Source organism: Podarcis vaucheri (genome assembly GCF_965113315.1).
Source record: "Podarcis vaucheri genome assembly, chromosome: 11".
Lineage (NCBI taxonomy): Eukaryota > Metazoa > Chordata > Lepidosauria > Squamata > Lacertidae > Podarcis > Podarcis vaucheri.
Genome location: NC_138749.1, coordinates 11,186,548 through 11,213,022, shown reverse-complemented (window position 1 = coordinate 11,213,022; position 26,475 = coordinate 11,186,548). Strand labels below are relative to the sequence as shown.

At 41.1% G+C, this 26,475-nt stretch overlaps 1 protein-coding gene and 1 long non-coding RNA gene across 6 annotated transcripts in view; both read left to right on the top strand.

Annotated features, from left to right (window-relative positions):
- Positions 1-26,475, top strand: part of DYM (dymeclin) — a 164,740-nt gene that overhangs the window by 5,046 nt on the left and 133,219 nt on the right. For all 5 annotated transcript variants that reach the window (XM_082241932.1, XM_082241933.1, XM_082241936.1 and 2 more), the window contains 3 exons: positions 8,861-8,927; positions 9,620-9,810; positions 26,123-26,175. In XM_082241932.1, coding sequence (XP_082098058.1) covers positions 9,671-9,810; positions 26,123-26,175 — 193 coding nt within the window. In that variant the 5' untranslated portion in view covers positions 8,861-8,927; positions 9,620-9,670. The remainder of the gene's footprint in view (positions 1-8,860; positions 8,928-9,619; positions 9,811-26,122; positions 26,176-26,475) is intronic.
- LOC309514766 lies at positions 15,768-16,230 on the top strand. Its single transcript, XR_014212185.1, has 2 exons — positions 15,768-16,124; positions 16,166-16,230. It is a non-coding gene; the product is annotated as an uncharacterized lncRNA (long non-coding RNA).

The window sequence follows — 26,475 nt, the reverse complement described above, 5'->3', positions numbered from 1 at the left end:
TGGAGGCATACTGTGTATATGGTGTCCTGTAGCACTATGGTAATATGACTACGTAATTCACAATTTCTGTTCAGGCTCCCAGTAACTTGGTAGCTTATATTTCCATTGTCGCTCACTGTGCTCTTAATAGGTTATCTTGCTAGCTCAATTGCAGATAGCAGAACTAACAGTTTATTGCCAAAGGCTAGCTGGTAAAATGTGTATGCCACTGTGAAAGGCTTTACAATTTCTGCATTTTTGTATCCTGGGGTACTCTTCATAGTTTTTTAATTTGGCAGAGAAGATTTGATGGTGTGTATTGCCTTTACCTCTAGGGCTATATATGCTACGGTGAGCTTGACTCTCTGAGTCCGTGATGGTCTTCTAATTGCTTAACTTGTTCCATTCCTGCAGACTTGCTACTGGAGGAATGACAAACTATTTGACTTTACTATTCCTTTATGCACTTGGGAGCAAAAGTGTTGCATCTGCTTTGTAGTTTTGGCGTAATGGTTTTATTTGCATTTCATTGCTTGACAAATTACATTTTTTAACTTTGGTATTCAGGGCTCAAGAAAAAGGGGTAGTAGATAAAAGATGCACAGAATGAAATCCTCATAAGCAGCAGCAGCATGCACACTCTTAACCCAAAGGTAAAATTTATGTTAAGTCTCAGAATCCCACAAGCTTGGAATGTGCCAGGTTGCTTTTGCCCAGTACAGTGGTACCTCGGGTTACAGACGCTTCAGGTTACAGACACTTCAGGTTACAGACTCCTCTAACCCAGAAATAGTACCTTGGGTTAAGAACTTTGCTTCAGGATGAGAACAGAAATTGCGCGGCAGCGGGAGGCCCCATTAGCTAAAGTGGTACCTCAGGTTAAGAACAGTTTCAGGTTAAGAACGGACCTCCAGAACGAATTAAGTTCTTAACCCAAGGTACCACTGTACTTATTTCCAGAATTTTAGGGCCTGTTCATGTGTGCTTCTCCTTAGGGTAACATCTTCCCTTTCCCCCCTTATTATGAGTCCATGGAAGTCCTGTATTTATCTGAATGTGGGATCTCTCAGTGCCCTTGTTTTTTTCTACCTGTGGTGAGGGTAGCAAGTGTAGGTATACAGTCCTAAAGGCACAATCCTACTTGCTGCAGATAAAATTTGAGGGCGCAAGTAACTGGCAAAGGCCGCCATATATCAGTCTGAGAACCATATCTACCTTCGTTTCCAGGATACTGCACTTGCCTTTAAGCTGCTTTCCAGCCAAATTACGCTGAAAAATTTGTGGATACAACAGTTTGCTTTCCATACTGAAGAGATAACACTCCAAAGGAAAGGAGGTGGACAGTTGTGTTGCTTCTGTGTCCTACTTTCTTCCATATGTTTTATTCAGCAACAGCATGCAATCTTGTTTTCTCACCGCCAGAATCTTAACAGTCCTTATAAGCAATTTCTAGTAAGGTAGCTGTCTACGTTTGTTGCAGCAAAAAGAACAAAGAACCTTGTGGCACTTTAAAGACTAACAAATTTATTATGGCGTGAATCATAGAATTGTAGAGTTGGAAGGTACCCTGAGGATCATCTAGTCCAATCACCTGCAACGCAGGAATATGCAGCTGTCCCACATGGCGATCAAACCTGCAACCTTGGTGTTATCAGCACCATGCTTTAACTAACTTAGCTATCCGTAGGAGGCCTTGAAACTTCACTGGGCAGCCTAGACTTAGCTTGGATCCTGGTTTCTCTACACCAAACCTTGTTGAGAAGATAAAATGTGGGGTGGGGAGGGAGCCCTGTTCATACCACCTGAAGGTCCATGCAAGAAGGAAGGCAGAGTAATATACATTGGACAGATACTGAGAAATACCTTGCACAATTACAATTGATAGGACAAAGTAGAATAGCATTTTGGAAGTGGTTGTTCTATGAGCATCTGTTGCCTGATTTCCCTTCAAATCCTTTTTTTTTACATGGCAGATGTCATTATTTTTGTGTTCCTTTCTACTGCCAGGCCCCCTGTTGCTCAGTCTGGTTTACAAATAAGTGTATTTTGTAGTATTTCTTCAGCTGTTCTCTATATAACACCACTTAAGTTCTTCAGTTCTGCTTAGTCAGAGATGTATGTCTGGTGAAGACACTTCAGGGTGTTCCTGATGTTAGGTGATCGAGTCAAGCTGAATATTATCTAGGGAGATGTACAATACCAGTTCTCAAATGTTCTGTCACACTCTTAAGAGAGCAGGCCTATTTAATACTGGGGAGGAAAGCTGGATCTACACCGATCTAAAAAAATGCTAAGGAAAAAAGGTTATATAGCTCACAATGCAATTTTCCGTTTACTGCTGTACAGCGCTCCCGGTGTCACATTTTAATAACGCATTTATAATGTTATACAGTAGAACCTCTACTTACGACCGCGTCTACTTGGGCCTGGTCCAAGTTGTGACCGCGGCAAACCCAGAAGTAAATACTGGGTTTGCCGCGATTCGCGCACACGCAGAAGTGGCTGCCACCGTCTGCACATGCGCAGAAGCGCGCTGCCACCGAATGCTCCTGCGCACAACGGCTCTTCTACCAGCAACACGAATTGACTTACGGATGGACCTCCGGAACTGATTACGTCCATAAGTAGAGGTTCCATCTTCCGGGGTTGACGCGATCTGGGAATGGCGGATTCCCTCCGAGCTCCGGAGGGAATCGGCTCAGCAGGGGATGGGTCTTTGCCGTGCCGGCGACACGGGGACCCTTAAAACCGCAGGCGCGGAGCCTGCGGACTGAAGACTCGGTGGGTGCCTTAAGCGCCCCCCCTGATTCGCGAAGAGCCTTTTTAAAGGCTGCGGAGGGGATACGGGGGGGTGGCGTGGCACCGAGAGTCCATCGCTACCTCTGCTGAGCGAAGCCGCGAGCCATGACCGGAGAGCGCTGACTTCCTTCCCTGAAATTTGGCTGAGAAGAAGAACCCGTGAGTTAATTGAATTTGGACTTTAAGAATTTTACCCATTGAATTTGAGACGATCGGGGGATGTGTTAAAGGGAAGTCCGCACCCCCCCCCTTTGCAGACGATCCAGAGCAACGATAAAAAAACTAAGCTGGAGTGCCTACCCTGTAAAGGGTGAGTTTAAAAAGACAGTAACTTCCAAGATTTGGAAAAGAAATTTTTGAGTAGGAGAGAGGAGTGTTGGAAGGGGTATATTTCTGTTGTAAACAACCCCCCCTCCCGGGCCCGGGAGTGTCCTATTTTGGAGCTTGTATAAGAAGTGCAGAGTTTGACAGCTGTCAAAGCTGTCAAACGGACTGTTAATAGTAGAAAAATCGCTACTTAAGACCCCTCTGGATTAAAAGGAGTTACAATTGAACTAAAATTGTTGGAAACAAAGAAACAATAATAAGACAGAAGACTGTTGGAGAAAAGAACACTAAGTAACCAGATTCCCTCTAGGGGGAACTCTGTGGAATTACAATGGCTGTGGATGGAAAGATACTGGGAGAAATCGAAAGGATGTTTTATTTGGTAGGAATCTTACAGGAACAGACTACGGCTATGAGTGAACAATTGATGACCTTGACTTCTGAAACAAGTAGTTCTGTTGAATGTAATGAGAACCTGGCTGAGAAAGAATCCACAGCTGAACCGGAAATGATAACTAAGGAAGAGGACAAGACAAAACAAGAAAGAGAAGAATTGAAATGGGAAAACATTGTCCAGAAGCTGACACCTGTGGAATATAAACAAGGAGACTATTGGACTGAACCTACTATAAATCTACGAAAGATTCAGAAGATGAAAGTGGAGGCCCTGGGAATCTATGAAATTAAGGAATTTAAAATAAAGAAATATAATTGGGGCCTCCACATAGACTCTGACTCTGATTATGTTCAAAATTCATGCCTTGTGGAAATTCCTCAGCAGCCGCTTGCAAATATGGGAAGAGATTTTGGACTGACTGTGAAAGAACTCTTTCGAGACGTGACGACCGGCATAAAGGATTACCAACTAGGCCGGCGGAGAGGGACTGAAAGAGACTTGAGAGCCTCGGACGTGAGGAACCCGGGCTAAGAACTGTTATTTTGGACATGTTTTTGGAAGGGACGCAAACCGGGGAAGGGAGGGAGGGAAGAATCTAGTTTTAACAACACTCAAGACCATGGGATTTAGTTAACAAGATTATTATTTAAGATAAAATGGGAAATCGATGGAAGAGAACTGAGGTCCAACTTAGAAAAAATTTAATTTTGCCTCTTTTTATATAAAGGACTAATATTAAGATGGATAAGGAAATGCTAATTTGCTGATATAAATTTGGGAATAGGGATGCAAGGGAGGGGGTGGGGGGAAGTCAATGACCAGGGTTAGAAAATAACTTTTTTGGAAACTATATATGTTTGTTGTTTTATTTTTTTTTGTTTGTTTGTTTTTGTGTCTTTTGTGTTTTTGTCTCTGTCTATATAAAATGTGAAAACCAAATAAAAAAATTTCATAAGTAGAGGTTCCACTGTAACTCACCAATACTCTATAGATTAGTTCTAAGTCTCATTGAACTCAGTGGGACTTTCTGTTGAACAGTCATATATAGGATTGCCCTGTAAGGGCAAGAAGCAGAACCTAGCATTGAGTTATGTGTTAAAGAGTAGGCTTTATTGTTAGTGACCTGGAGCCAATTTAGCCCCATAACTCCAGTGGTGTGTCTTGAGTGCGCCCCTTAGTTTTCTCCCATTCCCCACCATGGGGAGAGGCAGGCATAGTACTACATTTGGGAGTGGGGGCACTGTTGCATGAGGGTCGTAATTCAGTGCTGGCTTTGTATGTCCCTTGCTTCAGTCCCATCTCCAGTGGAAAGTATTTCAGCAGGGCCAGGAATGACCTGTGCACGAGTCTTAGGAGAGACTCTACCAGTCAGAATAGATAGAACAAACTTAAATGGAGCATGCAAGGCAACTTCATAGGAAGGTGAAAGCTGCCTGCATCCTGAAAATGGATGGCCTGATCCTGTGTGATGGGTCTACCACAGGTACATGTGCCCCTCTTCCCAGAAGATCTTGCAATGTAGAAACCCTCCCTCCTTGTGTATCTGTCTCATCATGATGATCAGTATTTTGCTATCAAGTCATAAACATGTCAAAAGCAAAAGGATCCCGATAACTGGGATATTGTATGCCTGTGTGCATGTGCCAAAATATTTAATAGGTATTCTGGAAAAGTAGTAGCAGCCACAGGGCATGTCATGGTGGATTTGCTCAAGTTTGACTTTAATGATTTTTGACTATGGATTTGGAAGTTTACCATTTGTTGTAACTTGTCTTCCTAGCTTATGCCCTGACAGTGAGCAGAAAGCAAATAGGATGGGCAGCTTTCTAACTTGTATAACTGAAAGTCAAAGTGATATTGTTAAGAGTTTTACATGACAATGATTCCTTTCTACTCATGACTTTCCCCTGCTGTGTCATAATGATTAACTTTTAGGGTAGCTCATAAAGTAGTGCAGAAACCTGAATTTAAAGATGTATATGTAGGTGAATTCCTAAGATGTAGGAAAACAGGATAGTTCTTCAGTCAATGGAGATGCATAAAATGAAGGCATCTGCCTTGAACATTTTTGCTACTCTAGTGCAGTGTCAAAATAATGAAACTAGGTATTTTCATTAAACAAACAAACAAAAACAACAGCAAAGGCACCACCCTGGATTAAAATTTCAGATAAAATGTATTCTAACATCATGCCATAGTATTCTGTGACAACTGCTACACTTTGCAAACTTGCAAAAATGTGGTACTGGTTCATGGTAATTTAAAATAGGTAGTGATGCATATGGCAGGGTGAACTTAAATGAATTGATAGGGAATTGAAATGACTGTAAATATACTTTGTAATGTAGAAGTGGATGGGCAGCCACCATACCCAAGCAACATTGTCTTTGCAGAAGACTTGCATTATAACTGTAAGCATTTGTGGCAGACTTTAGGCAATCATTTGGTTGCGGAATAATGTGTTGCAAAACATTAGCTTAGAGTTGTCGTTAGTGTTGGAAATGTCCCTTGCAACTCCGCTTATGCGGTAGGCTGCTGTACCTGCATAAGAAGGGTAGATAGAGAGGGACCTCCAAGTTTCCTACACTATCCTGGTGCTGACTCGTTGACTCATTGAACTTCCTTCAGTGTTAGACTGATTCTCTTAGGGTTGCTGAGCTCACCTCCCTCCCTTCCCTCCTTCTTCCTCCATGCTTCTCTGCAGAACAGACATACTTGAAATGTATACTTGAAAAAGCAAGCATGGCTTTTTGCATATGCTAGATAGGAAAGATCCTAGTTCTATCAAACATGTATTTTCTGTAATAAATGTAGTTTTCTTATTTTCCAAACTCTAGAGTCTCAGTGGTATTGCATCCAGAAAGTATGCTGCTTCAATAGGAAATCAGTGTTAAGTTCAACTTCTGCCAAGCATTTAAACCCCAAGTGCCATCAATCGTAGCCACTCAGCAGCCAGTATAGCAGTTTTTGGATGTAATGTTTGTACAGACTTAACAATTCTTGAAGTGTTGATTCAAGAAAAAATATAAAAAGAAGAAAATTCCTGGATGCCAAGATCCAGGCTACGGGCAAGTAATATTTGTTGAGAGAACTCCAGCAGAGATTTAAAATCACAAAATAAGCAGCAAGTTAAAGTGTGGAAATATAGGCTGTAAAACATTCTAAGTGAGTTTCACAATTTCTCCCTTTAAAAGTTCCTTCCAGACTTTCCCTCTTCCCCCAGCAAAGGAAAAGACCACATGTTGGATAGGGTTACTTACAAACCCTGAGGATCATCTAGTCCAACCCCTGCAGTGCAGGAATGGCCATCCAGTCTTTGCTAAAAAACCTCCAAGGAAGGAGAGTCCACCACTGTCTGAAGAAGTCCGTTCCACTGTCAAATAGCTCTTGCCTTCTGAAAGTTATTCCTGATGGAATCTCCTTTCTTGTAACTTGAAGCTTCCCGAGCAGGAGAAAACAAGCTTGCTTGCTTCCTCTTCCGTGGGACAGTCCTTTAGATATTTGAAGATATTTATTTTCTAGGCTAAACATACCCAGCTCCTTCAACCATTCCTTATAAGGCTTAGTTTCCAAACCCTAGATCATCTTGGCTGCCCTCCTCTGCACATGTTCCAGTTTGTCAATATCCTTTTTAAATTGTGGTGTATAGAACTAGAAACAGTATTCTAGGTGTGGTGTGGCCAAGGCAGACTAGAGTGGTACTATGACTTCATTGACCTGAACACTTTGATGCAGCCTAGAATAGTGTTAGCTTTTTTTTTTTTTTTTTTTTTTTTTTTTTTTTTTTTTTGCTGCTGCACCACTCTATGGACTCATGTTAAGCTTGTTAAGCTAGATTCTTTTCACATGTACTGTTGGCAAGCCAGTAGTCAGATTCACGTGTCTTTCCATATATCAGTCACAAAAGTTGCACAGGCGGTAAAACGTAGCTTAGTTCCAGAGTGGTGAAAGTTCCTAAACTATTGCTATAGGGATGTGAGAGAGGCTTGTAAAAGCCATGTGGCTGGAGCACTGAGCTTAGACCTCCTCACACATTGAGTTCACAGGTAGACTGGGAGGGAATAAAGGCTTGATTACCTATTTCTAGACCTGGACAATATATTGGTAAATTGTCATAAACTTGTGTGGCGTCCAGATCGTGAGACCGGTTTCAGACGTTTTGAGCTGGCAATATATTGCTCCAGCTGAAATTACCTGCAGAGACTTTCTGCCCCCCAGCTAAGCAGTTTAACAAAGACTCGATGGCCCTCTGGCTCACAGTTAAAAACAAAATTTTGGTTTTTTTGAAAGGCAATTAAAATCAAGAATTGCTGAAAAGAAATAAAGCACACATAACTTCTTTATGTCTGGATGGGTTTGTTAGAACAAAATTATTTTAATGATGTGCTAAAAAGAGTAGAGTGAAGGTGCTTGCCTGGTGTTAGTAGCCAAGGAGTACCAAAGTGTAAGTGCTAGCATTCTAAAACAAATTATTACAAGTGTGAAATGAGTATTATGTGGCATCCATAACAGTTTCAGTTCTGTACATCAAAGTGGTTGTGTGGGCATATATTGGGCAAGATGATCCCACAAATAACCTGGTTCCAAGCTATTAAGGGCTTTATATAATAAATGTAACAATTTGACCTTCTGGGTTCACATTCTGGGAAAATAAAGATGGTCGGCAGCTGCTGGCAAGTACAGTCATACCTTGGATCCTGAACACCTTGTGAGTCGAACGTTTTGGCTTCCGAATGCCGCAAACCCGGAAGTGAGTGCGAACGTTCTTTGGAAGCCAAACGTCCGACACAACTTGCGCAGCTTCTGAACGTTTTGGAAGCCGAACCGACTTCCAGAATGGATTCCATTCGACTTGCAAGGTACCACTGTACATTATTTTGAAGCAAGCCTTGCCAGGATTAAAAAACAGAACAAAAACGCAGCAGCGGCACAATTGTCTGGGGATATTCTGGCACCAATGGGCACAGCGTAAGGGACTGCAACTTTAGACAGTGAAATATAAGTAAGTAGTGAAATATAAGAAAGTAGAGGGTAATATGGGGGAGGGAATTAAATATTGCCTCTAATAACTTCCAGATCTTCTAGTGTGCCTTCCTAACACTGAGAGAAAGTTCTACGACACCTGCATAACAGTGGCTTGATGGTGATGTTTGCATTAGTTATTAAGTTGCCATGAAACAGGATGCATTAGTGAGTAAGAAAGGGTTACTAATTAACTTCCTAGTAACTTACTGGATGAGGTGTGTTCCATGAGGACTGATTCTCTATGTGTAAATATGCCATATGAGTGAGCAAAATAGGAAATCTTGTCACTGCTGCTTGAATAACTTTGTATTTTCTATATCTTTCATTTTGTAGCGGCTGTTGTGCCCTCTTCTAAAGGGAACATGAGATTTGCTCAGCAAGACAATCAGAAATTCTAAAGGTAAGTAGGTCTTTTGGCACACAGACACTTTCATGTTATTCAAATGCTACGGAACTCCTGCAACACTGATGGTGAAAAGGCAGCATATTGATTTCTGTCAACATAATGCTAAGTACATTTGGCATGTTCCATTTCTGAACATGATGTGGGCCTCTTGCATCTTTGTTTCATTCAATAAGAGTGAAGTCCTATGCATGTCTTCTTAGAAATGTGTCCCACTAAGTTTAATAGGACTTACTTTCAAGTAATAGGATTGTGTACGCTTGCAGCTGGAGACAAGGATTCAAAGTTCAGCATGTTCAAGTGGGCTTTAGGGTTGTGCTTCTTGGTAGCAGCCCTTGCACTGCAAACCTCTTTTGAAATGGAGAAGGCCTTCCATAAAAAGTTTCCTATATGAGTTCATTTTTTTTGTTTTGGACATCATTAAAAAGATTCAGCAAAACTATTTTATTTTCTATAGCACTATCTCCGTACAATATCAGATTACTGTATTACGATTCCTGAACACTTGCATTTTCTGATCATTCATTTCACAAATCAGTAACTTTTGGTCTGGTTTAATTCTCCAGTTTTGGGGGTGGGGTGGCATGAAATTAGTATTTTATTTCTCTCTCAGATTATTTTGTGTATTCTTTGCAAAAAAAGAAGTGTGCTATTAGTGCATTTTAATCCCCCCCCCCATCTCTTCGTAGGTTTTCCTTCAGTGACATGAAATCTTAAAGTGCAGACCAAATAATAAAAAAATGGGAGCAAGTAGCAGCAGCGTCAATGAGCTTCCAGAAAACGAATACTTAAAAAAATTGTCAGGACGAGAGAGAATCTCTGAGAACGACCCATTCTGGAATCAACTGCTCTCTTTTAGCTTTAATACCCCAACAAACAGGTAAGGTGTTTAGTAAATGTGTAAAAGATTTAAAGTAGTCTGAAGCTCTTGGGTGGTTGTGACTTTCAATTGCTTGTATTTTGCAGCTAGTGTTTCTAGCCCTCTGCCTGCAGATGGTGCCTCTTTATTTAAAAAGCTCTTCAGCCCAGATACAGTATGCAGCCACTGTGTTTTTTGCTCACCCTCATTCCTTATCTGCTGTAGCAAGCAGGACTCTGATTTTGCCTTTCAGCAGGTGAAAAAAGGGATTGGGTGAAGGGAGTGATAGAATAGTGGAAGGAGGGGAGACACAAGTGCCGCCTTTCAGTGATTTAGCAGCCCTACCTAGTGACAGTAATAGCCATTCTTCTTTCTGTTATTTGTGGATTAAGGTACTTCCATGTGTCACAAAAGGAGCTGAGGTAAGTTTACATGCTTGTCATGAACTCATTCACTAATTTGTGGATGTCTTCTTAGACGCTCAGATGAGAAAGCATATTCCTGTTCTTTACAATAACTATTGGTGTAAATATAGAGGATCTAAAGAGCTTAAAGTGTATTTATTTAATTGTTGAAGTCTTTCTATGAATTCAGCCATATTACTGTATTATTTGTGTATGCCAAGTTCATTTTCAACTGGGAGTTACTTGAGTGTCGTGATTTTGGATTCCCAAGTGGTGTTTTTAAATCAAAACCATTATTCATTTGTGTCTGATAATTGATTAAAAATGCACTATGTTGTGCTTAGCACTAGATGGTGCTGCTGTATGAGAGGAAAGCAATTGAGAGAGCATGCAAATACTGTAGCTTAATGGACAAATCAGATGTAAAATGTTTTTTACATAAATAGAATTTCCAGGCAGAAAATGGATGCAAATCACATAGACATTATCAAGTGTGTGATGATCTCTCACCTGTCTTGTTTTACTATTTGTTGTTACATGAAGAAGCTGTGTTTGGGTGCAGCTTCCCAGCACACACAAATAGATATCCACGCACACTCTCCTCTCCTCTTCCTTTCACACACTCTGATTTTCCTTTAACAGATATGACATAGTTTCCTGTGACTTCTGAATTGACAAACCATGGTTTGCATAAACATTTGTTTGCCTGCAAGCCAGTTCAGACTGGTTTGCAGGCAAACTATAGTTTACCACAAAATACCCTGTGTATCAGCGTGTGCACAAGCCCAACTCTCCTAGCAGTAAATCATGGTTGAACCAGCCAGATTTTTTTTAATGTCTGCATTAATACATTCTGCTCTTCTGCATCTCTTTACCAGTGAAATAACTTAGCCTACAAAACTTGAGTGCTTTGCTCACTTAAGTTAAAAATATGGTTGAACTCTTACTCATTTAACAATAGTAATGCATGATTTGCTTTACAAACTCCTTCCCCCCATCAGTTCTGATAAATACCACAATTAATCTTGCATTTTACTGAACAAACACCACTGCTCTGTTCGCCAACTCTTACGGCTGCTTGGCACATAATGTTTCTTCTGTGCAAGTATAAGTAAAAGGCTCCATGCAGATCTGTGTTCATTGCTGCCACTTGCCCCTTCTTAACATGTGCACATGTGTGCTGTCTTCATGACCAAACACATAGTTTATTTATCCCACTAACTGTACCAATGTGAGCCCATATAGGGAAAATGATGTGTAGAGACATGGAGTTAACTTTCAAGCAAGTATGTTCAGGATTGCAGCCTTATTTTAATTCCCAGTTTGATTCAGTTACCATTTGTGTGTGCTAAGTGTCTTTCCTTCATTCAGCTACTTGCTTGTTGGGGTGCTTGCCCCTCTCCTCTCTAGCACCTATACTTTTGTGGTCTGGTACAGGCAGCAGCCATTTTCGGTGTGCCCAATTGACATGTGATCGCCGATGCGTGGGTCCTTTTGGGAGAAGACAAAATGGGCCATGGGAGCCAGGAATGGAACCCCTGTATGAAATGGTCACCTCCTGTATTTGTATCTTGGGCGGTTAAGGCTACTCCTATGGGCAAGGAAGTAAAAACCCTTCCGCATGTGTATTTCAATGAGCCTTCAACCTGCTTTTATCAAAATAACATACTGTTTCAAACATGTGAGCACATTTTTCTATTTGTTCTCTTTCAAAATGCGTTTTGGACTGTGTTCCCACTCTGTTTGGTCATGGCTAATTTTTACCTGCTGTTCCCTCACCCATCTGCTAGGTTGGCCTAATACGTAGCCTATTTTTTCTAAAAAATAATGGAGCTGTATCTGTGGGTGTATATGCACTTGTTCAAATACCCTGACAGGAAGCATGAAGAAAAACTGAAATGAATGTTCAGGGACTCAGCTATGCAGCTGCAGATAAAACGTTTTGAATGTGTTGTAAATTGCAATATACAGTTGTGACGCTAGATGGCAACTGTGAGCTATAGCAAAACAATTTTAACAAAAAGCATTTTCATAACGTTTTTAACGTGTGTAGATTCCACTCAAGTCACCGTTTGTAATGTTCCTTTTTGTTATTGTTAACATGTCAGTTATGATATTGTGTGTAATTGTTAAACAGGTGTGGTTTTAAAACTATTTTAGTGGCCTTATCTAGATGGGTATGTGTGGAGAGGAAACTGGTACAGTGGTGCCTCGCAAGACGAAAATAATTCGTTCCGCGAGTCTTTTCGTCTTGCGAAGCATGGTCCGTCGCAACTGCGCCTCTTCAAGCGGCTTTAAGAAAAAAGCGCAAGACGTTTTTGTTTTGCGAAGCAAGCCCATAGGGAAATTCGTCTAGTGAAGCAACGCAAAACCGAAAAACCCTTTCGTCTTGCGAGGCATTCGTCTTGCGGGGCACCACTGTATGTACAATGCGGTATGTCTATATAAGGTATCATTTGAAAGCTTTTCACAATCTTCCCTCCATAAAGCAATACTTTGTGTGAGTGGTCCTGTACAAGCTGAGTTGTACATCTCTCTTCCCTGATCCATGGTTAATTGCCCTTGGTCTATGGGAGCTAGGTGTAGTTCACAATCAGTACAAGTGTGTGACTAATGAACAAAAATATTCATATGCATTTCCTTTATGCGGCTTTGATGATAATCTGTGGTCCTGCAGATGTTGTTGGAACATACCTCCCATTGCCCCTGAATATTGGGTATGCTGGCTGGAGTAACGAGTGTTGAAATGCGACAATATTTGGTGGGCCACAGGTTTCCCATTCCTTCCTTAATCCTTCCTATCCTCACCAGTTGCACTGCCTTTCCCTACTGAATGCTGTTTTGTCCAGTTTGGCCGTCCTTTAATAAGTTGGAAACCATCTCCTTCTATTGTCTTTTTCACTTCTCCATCTCCCACTGTGAAAAAAAAGAAAACAATTCTTCCCTATCAATAACTAGTCAGTCATTCTGTGCTCTAATCACAGGTAAGCACTTCCTTCATAAGTAACTTGTTTATTTCTTATTGTTTGTTCAAGGGAACATTGATCCTAGCATCCTTGCCATTTGTCTTGGAGAAACCCAAGTGTGCAGAAACAGCAGTGATACTAGTAATATTCACTATTGAGTCCTGTAGTATAGATGGAAATGGTTCTGGTTCCTTAGCTTTGTAGCAATAGGAATCTTGGCCACTGTCGGTGCAGGCTTTACTTTGACATACCTAGCAGGTGTAAACTTGTTGAAACCTTTGCTCCAGAGTCCTTCACTTCAACCTGGAGAATGTGGTTTAAACCTGCAAGGCAGGGTGAATTTTCTATGTCAAGCTTGTAAATGTTTCTTGACTTAATTTAACATCACTTTGACTGTGTAGTCACTTATTATTGCCAGTGTTGTGAAACAATTAAAATTAAGTAGCTGTGTGAGATAATTATCAAGGATTGTGCAAAGTTTTCCCAAGAGTAGCATTGAAAGCCCATCAGTTAAAACTAAGATTACTGTTGATAAGTATCATTCTTTTTTTAAAAAAATGTAGGGAATATATGCATCATTTATGGAAAATGTCTTTTTCTCCCATCATCTTTGGTGAACAATGGTTAGCACATTGCAAATGAGTACTGAGTACTAGCTGTTCCTTGAAGAATTAATTCAGGGTATTTCTGCTGGTTGTGTCATTATGTGAGTGTGGCTTCCTGACTTCATATTGATGCCTGTAACATTCATTGTTCACTTCTAAGTTTGAGTATTTGATCTTACACGTAACACCAACATATCTTTAATATTCTGTGAAACACAATGCTTTTCAGTGCAGCCAGTTCTCATATTCAGTTGCCAATCATAGAATAGAATCATAGAATCATAGAGTTGGAATAGACCACAAGGGCCATCGAGTCCAACCCCCTGCCAAGCAGGAAACACCATCAGAGCACTCCTGACATATGGTTGTCAAGCCTCTGCTTAAAGACCTCCAAAGAAGGAGACTCCACCACACTCCCTGGCAGCAAATTCCACTGTCGAACAGCTCTTACTGTCAGGAAGTTCTTCCTAATGTTTAGGTGGAATCTTCTTTCTTGTAGTTTGGATCCATTGCTCCATGTCCGCTTCTCTGGAGCAACAGAAAACAACCTTTCTCCCTCCTCTATGTGACATCCTTTTATATATTTGAACATGGCTATCATATTACCCCTTAACCTCCTCTTCTCCAGGCTAAACATGCCCAGCTCCCTTAGCCGTTCCTCATAAGGCATCGTTTCCAGGCCTTTGACCATTTTGGTTGCCCTCCTCTGGACACGTTTCAGTTTGTCAGTGTCCTTCTTGAACTGTGGTGCCCAGAACTGGACACAGTGCCCAGAACTGGACACAATCATCTAAGTATAAATATGTATTTGCATGTCTGAGCCAACCCTGAGGCAAATCAAGTCTTCCTTTGATATGCTAACTGTCCTCCATCCCATGGCAGGCAGGATTTTTTCAACCTCACAAGCTATTTTTCAGACACCTATTTTTCTTCTTGGATCCTTGGTTTGTAACTAATTTTTACAGGGACCATATTTTATTCTGAGCAAGTGTTTGAAGAACCAGTAACATTGGCTGCTTCCACATCAGCCCAAAATGAGGCAAAGAGCTCCTTAACCCTGTCCAGAGTGTGAGCAGCAAGAGATGCTTGGGGTGAACAGGTTAAAATTGTCCTCACCCAATAGAATCTTAATGAATTCATGAAAGCTCGGGTGGGATGGGGGTTCTAGTAGGTAGAGCAAGTGACCCTGTTGAAGCCCTTGGTATATCTGGTAAGTAAGGCCAAAGAAATAGGCTGGATGGCTGCTTTAGTGCAGGTGAAAGATGTGCTGTGAAGCTGACTAAGCACATCTGACAACATAACTGTGCCTACTGTGTTATGGTGAGGGCAGTGAAAAAGACCCACTTCTTTGCCTCTATTGCATCCTCAAGTGGCTGTCCAGTGGAGCTTTTCAAATTGTCCGACGTCTGTTAACATCTACCCAGGACATGGAGTTTTAGACCCTCCATAGCAGGGGTCAGCAACCTTTTTCAGCCGTAGGCCGGTCCACTGTCCCTCGGGCCGGACTATATGGGGGGGGGGGAATGAACGAATTTCTATGCCCCACAAATAACCCAGAGATGCATTTCAAATAAAAGCACACATTCTACTCATGTAAAAACACCAGCCAGGCCCCACAAATAAGCCAAAGATGCATTTTAAATAAAAGGACACATTCTGCTCATGTAAAAACACGCTGATTCACGGACCGTCCATGGGTCGGATTTAGAAGGCGATTGGGTCTTATCCCGCCCCCGGGCCTTGGGTTGCTTACCCCTGCTCCATAGCAATTTTGACACAACATCCACATTCACTGCAGTCTGCAGTGAGGGGGCCAGTGCAAAAATCTGCTGCAGCATCTTGGGATCAGTTCACGGTGCTGGTTTTGGTGTACAGCTTGGGACCAGTATACCTGAAAGGAGTGTTCGAAACTCAGATATATAAACTAGGCACCACATGCAGCCTTCAGCCTAGGTTACAGTCAAAGGAACGTTACCTGCAAGATAGTCTTACCCCTTATGGCTTATGTGTGTGGTACGGAAGCTGTACTACCCAGGACAGGTTGGGGTTGTGCAGAGTTGTTAAGGCAGCAGAGAGCATTGTTGGCTGCCCACTCTCCACCTTAGAGCAGATTTATGCCACAAGGTGCCATAGGAAGGCACTGGACATAGTAAAAGATCCATCTCATCCTGGTCACTGTCTCTTTGAGCTCCTGCCGTCGGGACGGAGATACGGGACGATGAAAACAAGAAAGAGCCGTCTTAAGAACAGCTTCTTCTCCAGAGCGATCTCGGCCCTGAATGGGAAGCCTGGACTTTGAAAGTCATCTAATCTTCCTTGCTGTATTATACTGTATTGTTTTAATTAGTGTTTTTATAGTTGTTTTGATTTTGTGTGGAGTGCCCTACCTGGGTGGATGGAGCAGCCAAGTAATTTTGTTGTCCCCGAGAGGGGGCAATGACAATAAAGATATTATTATTATTATTATTATTATTATTATTATTATTATTATTATTATATACCCAACTGATCACTGCACTTTGTAGGTGCAGGCTTTTGGAATTTCCCTCCTGCGAAATTTTAAACAGATATTCTCTCTGTTATCTTTTCAGCACCTACCATGACCAAGCATTTTAAGTGGATAACTTTCCCATTCTGCCAACTGTATTGGGATTGCTTTTAGATATTTCAGTTGTAGATGTTTCAGTTGTTTTCTTGTATGTGTGCTTGCTTGTGTGATAGTATAATAGACATTTCAGTTGGCCACTGCCACTTGTCTTTGTCTTAGCTTGTGCATAAGGGGAGGGCTGTGCTTAAGGCCTCATGGTGTTCACCCTGCAGATTAAAGTGATTGAAAGAGACATAACCCATGTTCCATCTTGAGAGAAAGTGCCTGAGGTGTACATTGGTGTGTGTGTGTGGTCCTTTGGAGACGGAGGGCCTGCTTGGCTGGATTTCGTTTTAAAAATTCCAGTTGCCTGTCTTTACTGTACATGCGTGTGAGATAATTTAACATTTCATTAACACACTGCATTTTAAACCCCAAATCAATGTTGTTTAAGTCTAGTTTAACAGAATCTACTGTATCTTTAAGTTCAAATTATTGAACAGCTATCAGTCTCCTAAGTGAACTTTTACTGCTTGTTAAATAGCAGGTCCTCCCCCAGGTTAGTTATTCAGAATCGGAAAGCAGTTTGAAGTCTAACAGTGCCACTCTGTGGGCTAATGAAAGGATCCATACTAGAAAACTGTGTTTCCATCTTGGTGTTCATTCATTCATTTTTTACATGAGCACGGCTTCCGTAGGGATTGTGGTGCAAAGCAAATGTAATAAATAGGTGGTGTTAGTGTTCCTGCTCCTGTGCCACTTCATGAATCTTGGCTGATGACATGCGTGTGCATTTTCTGTGCAAGTAGGTAGAATAGTTCATCTTCTGTCGCCTTAACAGAAAAATTATTTAGGGAATTTTTCCACCATTTGTGCTTATTTTCCCCCCTGCCAGAATGTAACTCTTACTGTTGATATGACAGTTGCCTCTGCATTTCCTTGGAAGGGTTGTCATAGCTTCCTGAACGACTTGTGTATTGACACCCCCTTGGAGGTCTTAGCTATATAGATTTCAGTAAAGGGAGAATGTTAAAATTATTCCCTGGGACATCATCTTAGTTAAATTAGTGAAACACCTTTTTGTTAATGAGTACTCGGGTGAAATAAATAATGGTTAGTAGGATGAATTTTTAAATTACTCAACCAGGGAAATTGTGAAAAAATTGAAAATGCCACTGATGGATGGAGAAGAATCTGGAATGCGGTTGCATTTGTAAGATTCGGAAAGGAATAAAGTCTTGTCATTATAAAGACAAAATAGTTATAGGTTGCAGCCATCACACCCCAACATGTGCTGCTTTGGAGGGCAGCGGAAACAGGTCTGTAGAGCCAGGCAACTGTCAGGGAATTTTGGACCTTTAACCAGGATTTAAAGCAGACTTGCCAAAATCCTGCTAAGAGGAGTCTGGCTACTGTTAATCATAGCTAACATTAGTGCAGATACAATCCTAAATGTAAGGGGTGAATGACATTGTGTGATATAAGGGAACACACAAACCTGCAGCCCTCTTATTTATTAAGCATGGTTAAGAAATTGACAGTCATACATCTGCACAAAACCTATTCAGATTACCAGGCTACACCTGAAAACCACCACTTCTCTTATTTCTAGTAATAGAATATTACTGATAACTAGACTACAAGTGCTGCAGTTGGCAATTCTTGTCATTCTAACGATTCAGAAACTTCAAGATGGAGTTTTTTCAGACTTGCCTTTCTAGAAATATATACAGTATAGATAAGGTGGAACCATATTTTTGAATGTTGTACATTTATAAAAGTTCTTTTTATTTGTTTCTCATCTTTTTCCTAATTTACTTGGTAAATATATTAATTGCATAAATACATTAATGTTTCTGCAAAAACATTATAAAAACCCGTAGGTTTTTTTTTTTAGTTTAGTTTCTAAATTGTGCTACCTCAGTTGTGCTACCGCTATGCCAATGAAAACAAAACAGTAAAACCGAACTGCATTGTGTTAATGATCTAATCTAGTGGAAGTATATCTTCTGCCAGCAGTAGGATGCACTTGGCTCATGACCAGAAAGTTGCCATCTTCTGTTCTACAGCGTTTAGTTCCCAGCCCTGTTACGTTACCCATGTGGGCGTACTGTACAGTTCTCATGAGTCAATTTCTCTTTAAAACAAGGTAGGCTGCTGTTACGGCTGCAAAACAGAGCACTTAGACCAAGGTCTTCAAAACTAGAGGTTATTGAAAGGCGAAGAGCACTTTGCATAGCTATATGGTTTTGAGCAACCATAAGCCCATCATGCCACTTGAAGGCAACACTTTGTTTTTAAAAGGGAAAAAATAAAAATTCAAAAGCTTCTCACAGAAGCTTGTTAGCAGATCTGTAGCCTAAAAACATTCTGTGTCAGGAAGTGATATATCTTCATGACAAGCAGCCAGCTGGACTGCTTTAAAATGTGGGGAAAATTTGGGAAGTCCTGATTTTTCTGATTGAGAGAATTGTAATGGGTGTAGATTGTGAAGCATTCATTCTTCCTTTTTCTTCTTCTTACCATTTGTTTTTAATTATAGCTGTCTGTTCCTTGGACTGAGAAAAGGGACCACCTAGGAGATGAAGCTTTAACACTTCTTGCATGTAATCAATAGGATGCTTTAGACTTCTTAGCTTTGTATTAATAACCTGCCTCCACTGGCCCTGCTCTGCTTGCGTGTGTGAAGTTATATCTGGGCTATGTTGTAGGTTGACTCGTGTGCTTGTATGATAGGGCGCTACTGAAACTATTAGTGGTGACAATATTTGTCATGATCCTCAGGAGGCATTTCCAAGGCTAAAGGCACACTCCTAACTCGATTGACATACAATAAGGGTGCATAAAGTTGTGACCCACCAAATGTACCCCACAAGGTGTGCTTTGTGTCCTGCCAGGTGGCTAACAAATTGGGGGCAAGCAGGAAAAACAGCACATTGAACCCCCAGGGGTCTTTGTTCAGCTTGGAGGATGGCAAGTTAGGAAAACCTTTCTAAGCAATTACATGGAATAAATTTGGATATAATTCCAGATTTAGAGCCAGCAATTTTTGGCTAATGTGACGTGTATGTTTGTGTGTTTGTGAGAGAGAGGGGGAGAACCCCTTCAGTGTGAAAAAGACAAAACAAAATGCAAAGAACCTGATATTTCACTTTTTTTGTTACATTTTAACACATTAAATGTTTTACTATTAAGAACATTTTTAAGGTGTCAAATGCTTATCATTCACCCCATTATAATTGTGCTCATTGGCCAGAACTCTGGATGGTGGAAAGAGGTTGACTTCCCAACAAGTTGTATAGAGTACTGTCTGCCTGTTTTCCCTTGTATCTCAGCAAGCAAAAGAGCTAGAAACAGTATTTGTTGGGTTTTTGGTTTTAAGTTTAAGCATTGAATCTTTGAGGGTAGGGGTCTTGAATATCCCTGGGGTTGGGCGTGTATAAATCTATAGAAATCATTACATATATTAAGAGTTTCAGAATGTAATGCTACATAAAAAATACTGTTTTACTTATTTTATTAAAATTATAAGCAAATGGGCATTCACTAAAACACTGGTGTGTTGCCTAATATAAGTGCCATTTGTGGCTATATGTGTGATTTAACAGGAGAGAATCATCAGGTGGGAACAATGGGTGATGTTGTGCCTGGTGACATTTCCCAGTAGATGTTCCTACCTCACCTGGGTTCATTCTGCAGTTGAATCTCAGATGGAAGGAAAATGACAAATAAAAATGGCTAGGGGGGATTTGAAGGAAATAATTGATTGGTGAGAAGGATCTTTCTGCTCTCCTGTCTCCCATATTAATGTAACATGTAATTATTTCTTGTGGGTGGCTGCTAGGCTCATGTTTGCACATAACACTATGCTAAACCATAGCTAAGCATGAACAATCTAGTGTACAAAGTGAAAATAATGGCTTGTTCACTCCTTCCCTGATCTTGTTGCTGCTGCTGCAGTATCCATAGCTAAACCATGATCTGGCTTAGTGTTATGTGCAAAATTAGGCATGTGGGTTTAAATTTAATTTAAATTTGTTCTAGTGTTTTAACTTTTTCAGGTTTTAAAGTATGTTTGTGCATTTTTCTCAATCTTACTGTTTTACATTCTTCTAAATCGCTTTGAGGTTTTTGCAGTTTAACAATAAGCCAGTTTATTGAATCTTATCCCCGTAATTCTTAATTTGACTTGAAGATGAGTGGGAAATCCAGAATTCCCTGAAATGACTTTGCTTTACATAATAATCCCCTGGAGAGATTGGGGCTTCAGCATGCACCTCTACTACTACTAAAAGTAAGAAATCCCTTTGACAACATGTGGGGAGGATATATAACTATCCCATTTTTAATAGCAACACTGGGAATGTGCAAAGACATTATTGCATGAACAAATACTTGAGTTTCAGGATAGCTCTCAAGTGGATTTCTGCGGTAAGCGCAGTTTGACCTTCTCCAAATTTTGATTACACAAAGTGGGTGGCAAACAGTCTACTCTTAATTTTGGGAAGAAAGGAATTTCCAGAGCATCTCAGCACTGGCTTCCCCCTGATGTCCATTCCCCTTAAGCCATGGGTAGGCAAACTAAGGCCCGGGGGCTGGATGTGGCCTAATCACCTTCTAAATCTGGTCCACAGACGGTCCGGGAATCAGCGTGTTTTTACATGAGCAGAATTATGTCCTTTTATTTAAAATGCATCTCTGGGTTATTTGTGGGGCCTGGCTGGTGTTTTTACATGAGCAGAATGTGTCCTTTTATTTAAAATGCATCTCTGGGTTATTTCTGGGGCATAGAATTTGTTCATATTTTCCCCCCTTCAAAATATAGTCTGGCCCCCCACAAGGTCTGAGGGACGGTGGACCGGCCCCCAGCTGAAAAAGTTTGCTGACCCCTTCCCTAAGCATTGTGTAAGGCTTGAATGGCTCAGTGCCGTCACTTTAAATTTGGCATTTCAGCATGGAATTCAGCATGCTGAGATTCTTGGCTTTCAATTTCAAAAGCAGATTTCTAGGTTTGAAGGCGAGATTAAAAGTGTGCAGGGAAATGCCTGGTAGAACCTTAGAAGCCAGGTGAGGTCTGAGCAGCATCTCTGGTGTTCATGAACAGAGCTTCAATACCCTGCATGACTGTTTGCTTTTTACTAGGACTGGCAAAAGCAATATAAATTATGCAAAGTGATCAAATGTATACAAATTCACCTTTTTGAGGCACAAGACTTTGATTGTAATTTGAAAATAAATTAAACATCCCTCTCAATATGGTGAATAGCGCTCTTCTACCTGCCATCCTTGGGACGCGGGTGGCGCTGTGGGTTAAAGCCTCAGCGCCTAGGGCTTGCCGATCGAAAGGTCGGCAGTTCGAATCCCCGCGGCGGGGTGCGCTCCCGCTGCTCGGTCCCAGTGCCTGCCAACCTAGCAGTTCGAAATCACCCCCGGGTGCAAGTAGATAAATAGGTACCGCTTACCAGCGGGAAGGTAAACGGCGTTCCGTGTGCTGCGCTGGCTCGCCAGATGCAGCTTTGTCACGCTGGCCACGTGACCCGGAAGTGTCTCCGGACAGCGCTGGCCCCCGGCCTCTTGAGTGAGATGGGCGCACAAACCCCAGAGTCTGTCAAGACTGGCCCGTTCGGGCAGGGGTACCTTTACCTTTACCTTTACCTGCCATCCTTATGTCTTGCCTACCGTCTGTAAACGATAAGTTGTGGGAAGTAAATAATGTATAGACCGGGCATTGAGCATAATATTCTATTAGGTTATGTGAAGTACAACTAGCTGAAAACTGAATAACAGTAGCAAAAATATTAATTGCCACCGAAAGGTGCGCACAGAAAATTCTCACAGAAAAACTGGTTTAACAAAACACAATGTGATTCTGTGGTGTCCAGACTTCCCAAATGTGCACAGTTATTTGTATTTGAAACATTCTGGTCAATCTATATTACAGTGGTACTTTGGGTTAAGTACTTAATTCGTTCCGGAGGTCTGTTCTTAACCTGAAAGTGTTCTTAACCTGAAGCACCACTTTAGCTAATGGGGTCTCCTGCTGCTGCCGTGCCCCCGGAGCACGATTTCTGTTCTCATCCTGAAGCAAAGGTACTATTTCTGGGTTAGCGGAGTCTGTAACCTGAAGCGTATGTAACCCAAGGTACCACTGTAGTTATAAAAAACATATAGTTAATTTGTAATTGTTTTGGAGCTTTCTCACTTCTGGAGTAATTACATCATAAGAAAATAGAACATAAATTATATTTTTATATATTGCAATAGATTAAAATCAATTAAAATATTAAAATTACCTTGCAAATATACGCAATCCCTGATTTGCTTGGGGCTTGCATGACGGTGGAGCGTGCATAAGCCCGCTATGCCCCATTACACCGTGCCTCCATTACTCCCCCTTTCCGGCCACTTTCAGGTCGCCCTAATGCACATGTGTACAGTCACACATCAGCTGGATGTGAGTAAATCAGTCGATGCCTGATTTTTGTGTGTGTGTTTTTGTATATTGTTAAATAAGTATAAAAGGTATAGTATAATAACTTTTTTTTCAGGTGATGAATGTAAACATATGTATCCATTCCATTGGTTTGGGGTTTCTACCATGTGTGCATACATCTTTAAAAGCTGCATCATATACTTTTGCAGTGTGTGCAGAAGTACTTGAATTCTTACTTTTTAGGGCAGAACTCATTTTCATTTTTTAAAAAAACCCCAAATCTAAGGTGGTCATTCTCCACTAGCATATTTCCTCTTATGAGCATTTCTGCAGGCCTTTGATTTTAAGCCTGTGCACAGGCCTTGTGCTGTTCTTAATTTATATACAGGCCCTAGATCTTGAGGGGCTGTACTTTTGCAGGCTTGCATGTCTCTAGAAGTGCTAGGTACACAGAGGCAAGCTTTAGTAGAATGAGCCATGCTTCTAGTCACCCATACGGTGGCATTTATGTATTTAAATGCCTTCCAGATGCTCCTTGGTCCTACAGGGAAGTAGGGGCATCTGTTTTGAAAGTTTACATCAAAGCCTCCTGATGAAACCTGGGCATAGACCTGGGATATATTTATGTCTTATGCTTTTGTTGTACATTTTTAAAGTATTTTTTTTTTGTTTAGTGTTCTTGTGAGCTGCTTTATTTGTGGGCCTTATTTGGAAAAGCAACATCTAAATAAACTTGATGATTGTAGTTGTGATCAGTTCAATCAGTTGATCAGGGTCACTGTTGGATTATGCTGGAATGCAGAAATCTGTGAGGGAAGAGGGAAAGAGATGGTAATAATGCAACCACCATTTTTTATTCAGACACATATAGTTGCAAGATGACCTGGGATCAAGCTCGACTTTAGTCACAGACTCAGTGAGTGATATTGAAACACTTGTGTGTTCATAGATTTGCCCATTGGACATATGGGCAAGAGAGCCAGTGTGGTGTAGTGGTTAAGAGCGGTAGTCACGTAATCTGGGAAACCGGGTTCGTGTCTCCGCTCCTCCACATGCAGCTGCTGGGTGACCTTGGGCCAGTCACACTTCTCTGAAGTCTCTCAGCCTCACTCACCTCACAGAGTGTTTGTTGTGGGGGAGGAAGGGAAAGGAGAATGTTAGCCGCTTTGAGACTCCTGAAGGGGAGTGAAAGGCGGGATATCAAATCCAAACTCCTCTTCTTCTTCTTCTTCTTCTTCTTCTTCTTCTTCTTCTATTTGGAGACAAGCCTATGGTCACAATTGTGCTCACTTACTATCCTTACTAGTATTCCGCTTATATGTACTTAGGACATGATTCAGCACTGGAGGCGCATCAGTGGGGGCAGTTCTAAGTGATGTTGATGTGCGATTTCCCCACTACACATTGTTTGTGCATCTACATAGGGATGTCGAACCTGTGGCCCTCCAGATGATGTTGGAGTTCAGTTTCCATCAGCCCAGACAGCACAACCAATTCACAGATATGACGGGCAACATCTGAAGGGACATAAATTCCCCACCTGTATTTTTAGAGGGATAGCCTCTTACATTTCCACTAGTAAAAAAGGGGTGAGATGGGAAGCTTTCACGCAGACGTACCTTTAAAATTAGAATAGCGCCTTCAGTATAAAGGCAAAACTCTTCACAATTTAAACATTCTGGGTAAATGGTGATTTATAGCTATCAAATGTTGTCAGCAAAATTCTTAGAATGTTGTATTATTTTATTATTGTTAGCCGCCCTGAGCCTGGCTTCGGCTGGGGAGGGCGGATAGAAATAAAAATTATTATTATTATTATTATTATTATTATTATTATTATTATTATTATTATTAACATGCTCTGCCCTTTTGGAAGCATGAGGTGAATTTGGATTACTTATCTCCCCTACAGTGTATGGCCATGGGAGAAGGTTCTGTTCTCAGTTCAGGTGGTGTAACCGTGAGCTCTAACAGGTGTGGCCAGTATCTAACAGGAGCAAACTTTGGGTCCTGTATATACACAGAAAAGATGGCACATGTTCCCTAAGAGTCAAAAGCTCAGGAGATAGTGGCCTGTCATTTAATGTTATTCAGATGCAATTAGGTAGCCCAAGAAGATAAATTAGTGTTTGCATGACGTCATGAAGTCAATAGAATGCATATATTCTTGCTCACTTGCCTTACTGGCATGCTAGCTAGCCATTTCACCAAAGTAACAAGCTACCTATTGTTAGCTACTTTCTGCAGTCCTGGGATTCCAGTGTACAGTGGTACCTCAGGTTAAGTACTTAATTTGTTCCGGAGGTCCGTTCTTAACCTGAAACTGTTCTTAACCTGAAGTACCACTTTAGCTAATGGGGCCTGCTGCCGCGCTGCCGGAGCACAATTTCTGTTCTCATCCTGTAGCAAAGTTCTTAACCTGAAGCACTATTTCTGGGTTAGCGGAGTCTGTAACCTGAAGCGTATGTAACCTAAGCTACCACTGTATGCTGTGGGGTTATTGTGATTGAGTAAATAATGTAGCACTTCCAAGGTTTTATTTGTTTGACCAAGAGTAAATATTCTCAAAGCAGACGACAGTGAAATACAACACAGTACAACAAAATCATCAATAAAACCAGTAACCATGCTAATGCAACAACATCCAGCCCCTAACAGCTATAACAAAAACTACCAGCAGAATAATAATAATAAATAAAAAGATAGAAAAAAGCAGTTCAAAATATGTGAGTCTTTAGCTGGCGTCAAAGAGGCATTGGGTGGTTTTTAGTTTGCATTGTGCTATACAGTACAGTGGTGCCCCGCAAGACGAATGCCTCGCAAGACGGAAAACTCGCTAGACAAAAGAGTTTTCCGTTTTGGAGGTGCTTCGCAAAACGAATCTCCTATGGGCTTGCTTCGCAAGACGAAAATGTCTTGCGAGTTCCTGTGGGTTTTTCCCCCTCCCCCCTTTTGCTAAGCCGCTAAGCCTCTTATCAGCTGATCTGATAAGCCGATAAGCCGCTAATAGCGCTAATCCGCTAATCCGTCAATGGGCTTGCTTCGCAAGACGAAAAAACCGCTAGACGAAGAGAATCACAGAACGGATTATTTTCGTCTTGCGAGGCACCACTGTACTATAATTCATGTTTTTTTCATTGTGTTTATATTTTTATTTTCACTTACTCCTGTGTTTTTGATCGGAGGAGGTCTGAGAATGCAGCGCATAAAAACAATATGTTTCATAGTAACAGATGTTAGTTGCTTTCCTTTTTTTATTTATGATTATGTCCTATTAATTACCAGAATTGGCAAGCTCATTGAGTGTTGGCTCTAATCAATTTTTCTTTTTTCTTCAGTGCCGAGTTAAAGCTTTTGGAAGAAGCTGCTGTCTCGGTCTGCAAGTCTTTAGGTAAGAGGCTATTTTGATTATGGCATTTATTTCCATGTTCTTCGTGCTGTCAATGTTCCTAGTAAATCGTACTGCTCTATATAAACCTTTATATCTGTGGTGCATTTAATATCTCCCATCTGTGCTCTGTACATGGGTTTTTAAAAACCTCTCTTCACTCCCAAGGATATATGAAGACATATTGTGCCCGCATGTGCTGTTTGAACATAAAGTTTTCACAGGTTTTTGCTTTATTTTGTGTTCTGTCACAGGAAGTGGCTTGGGTACAGCTTTATTAAGAAGTAGTAGAACAGGTTGTTT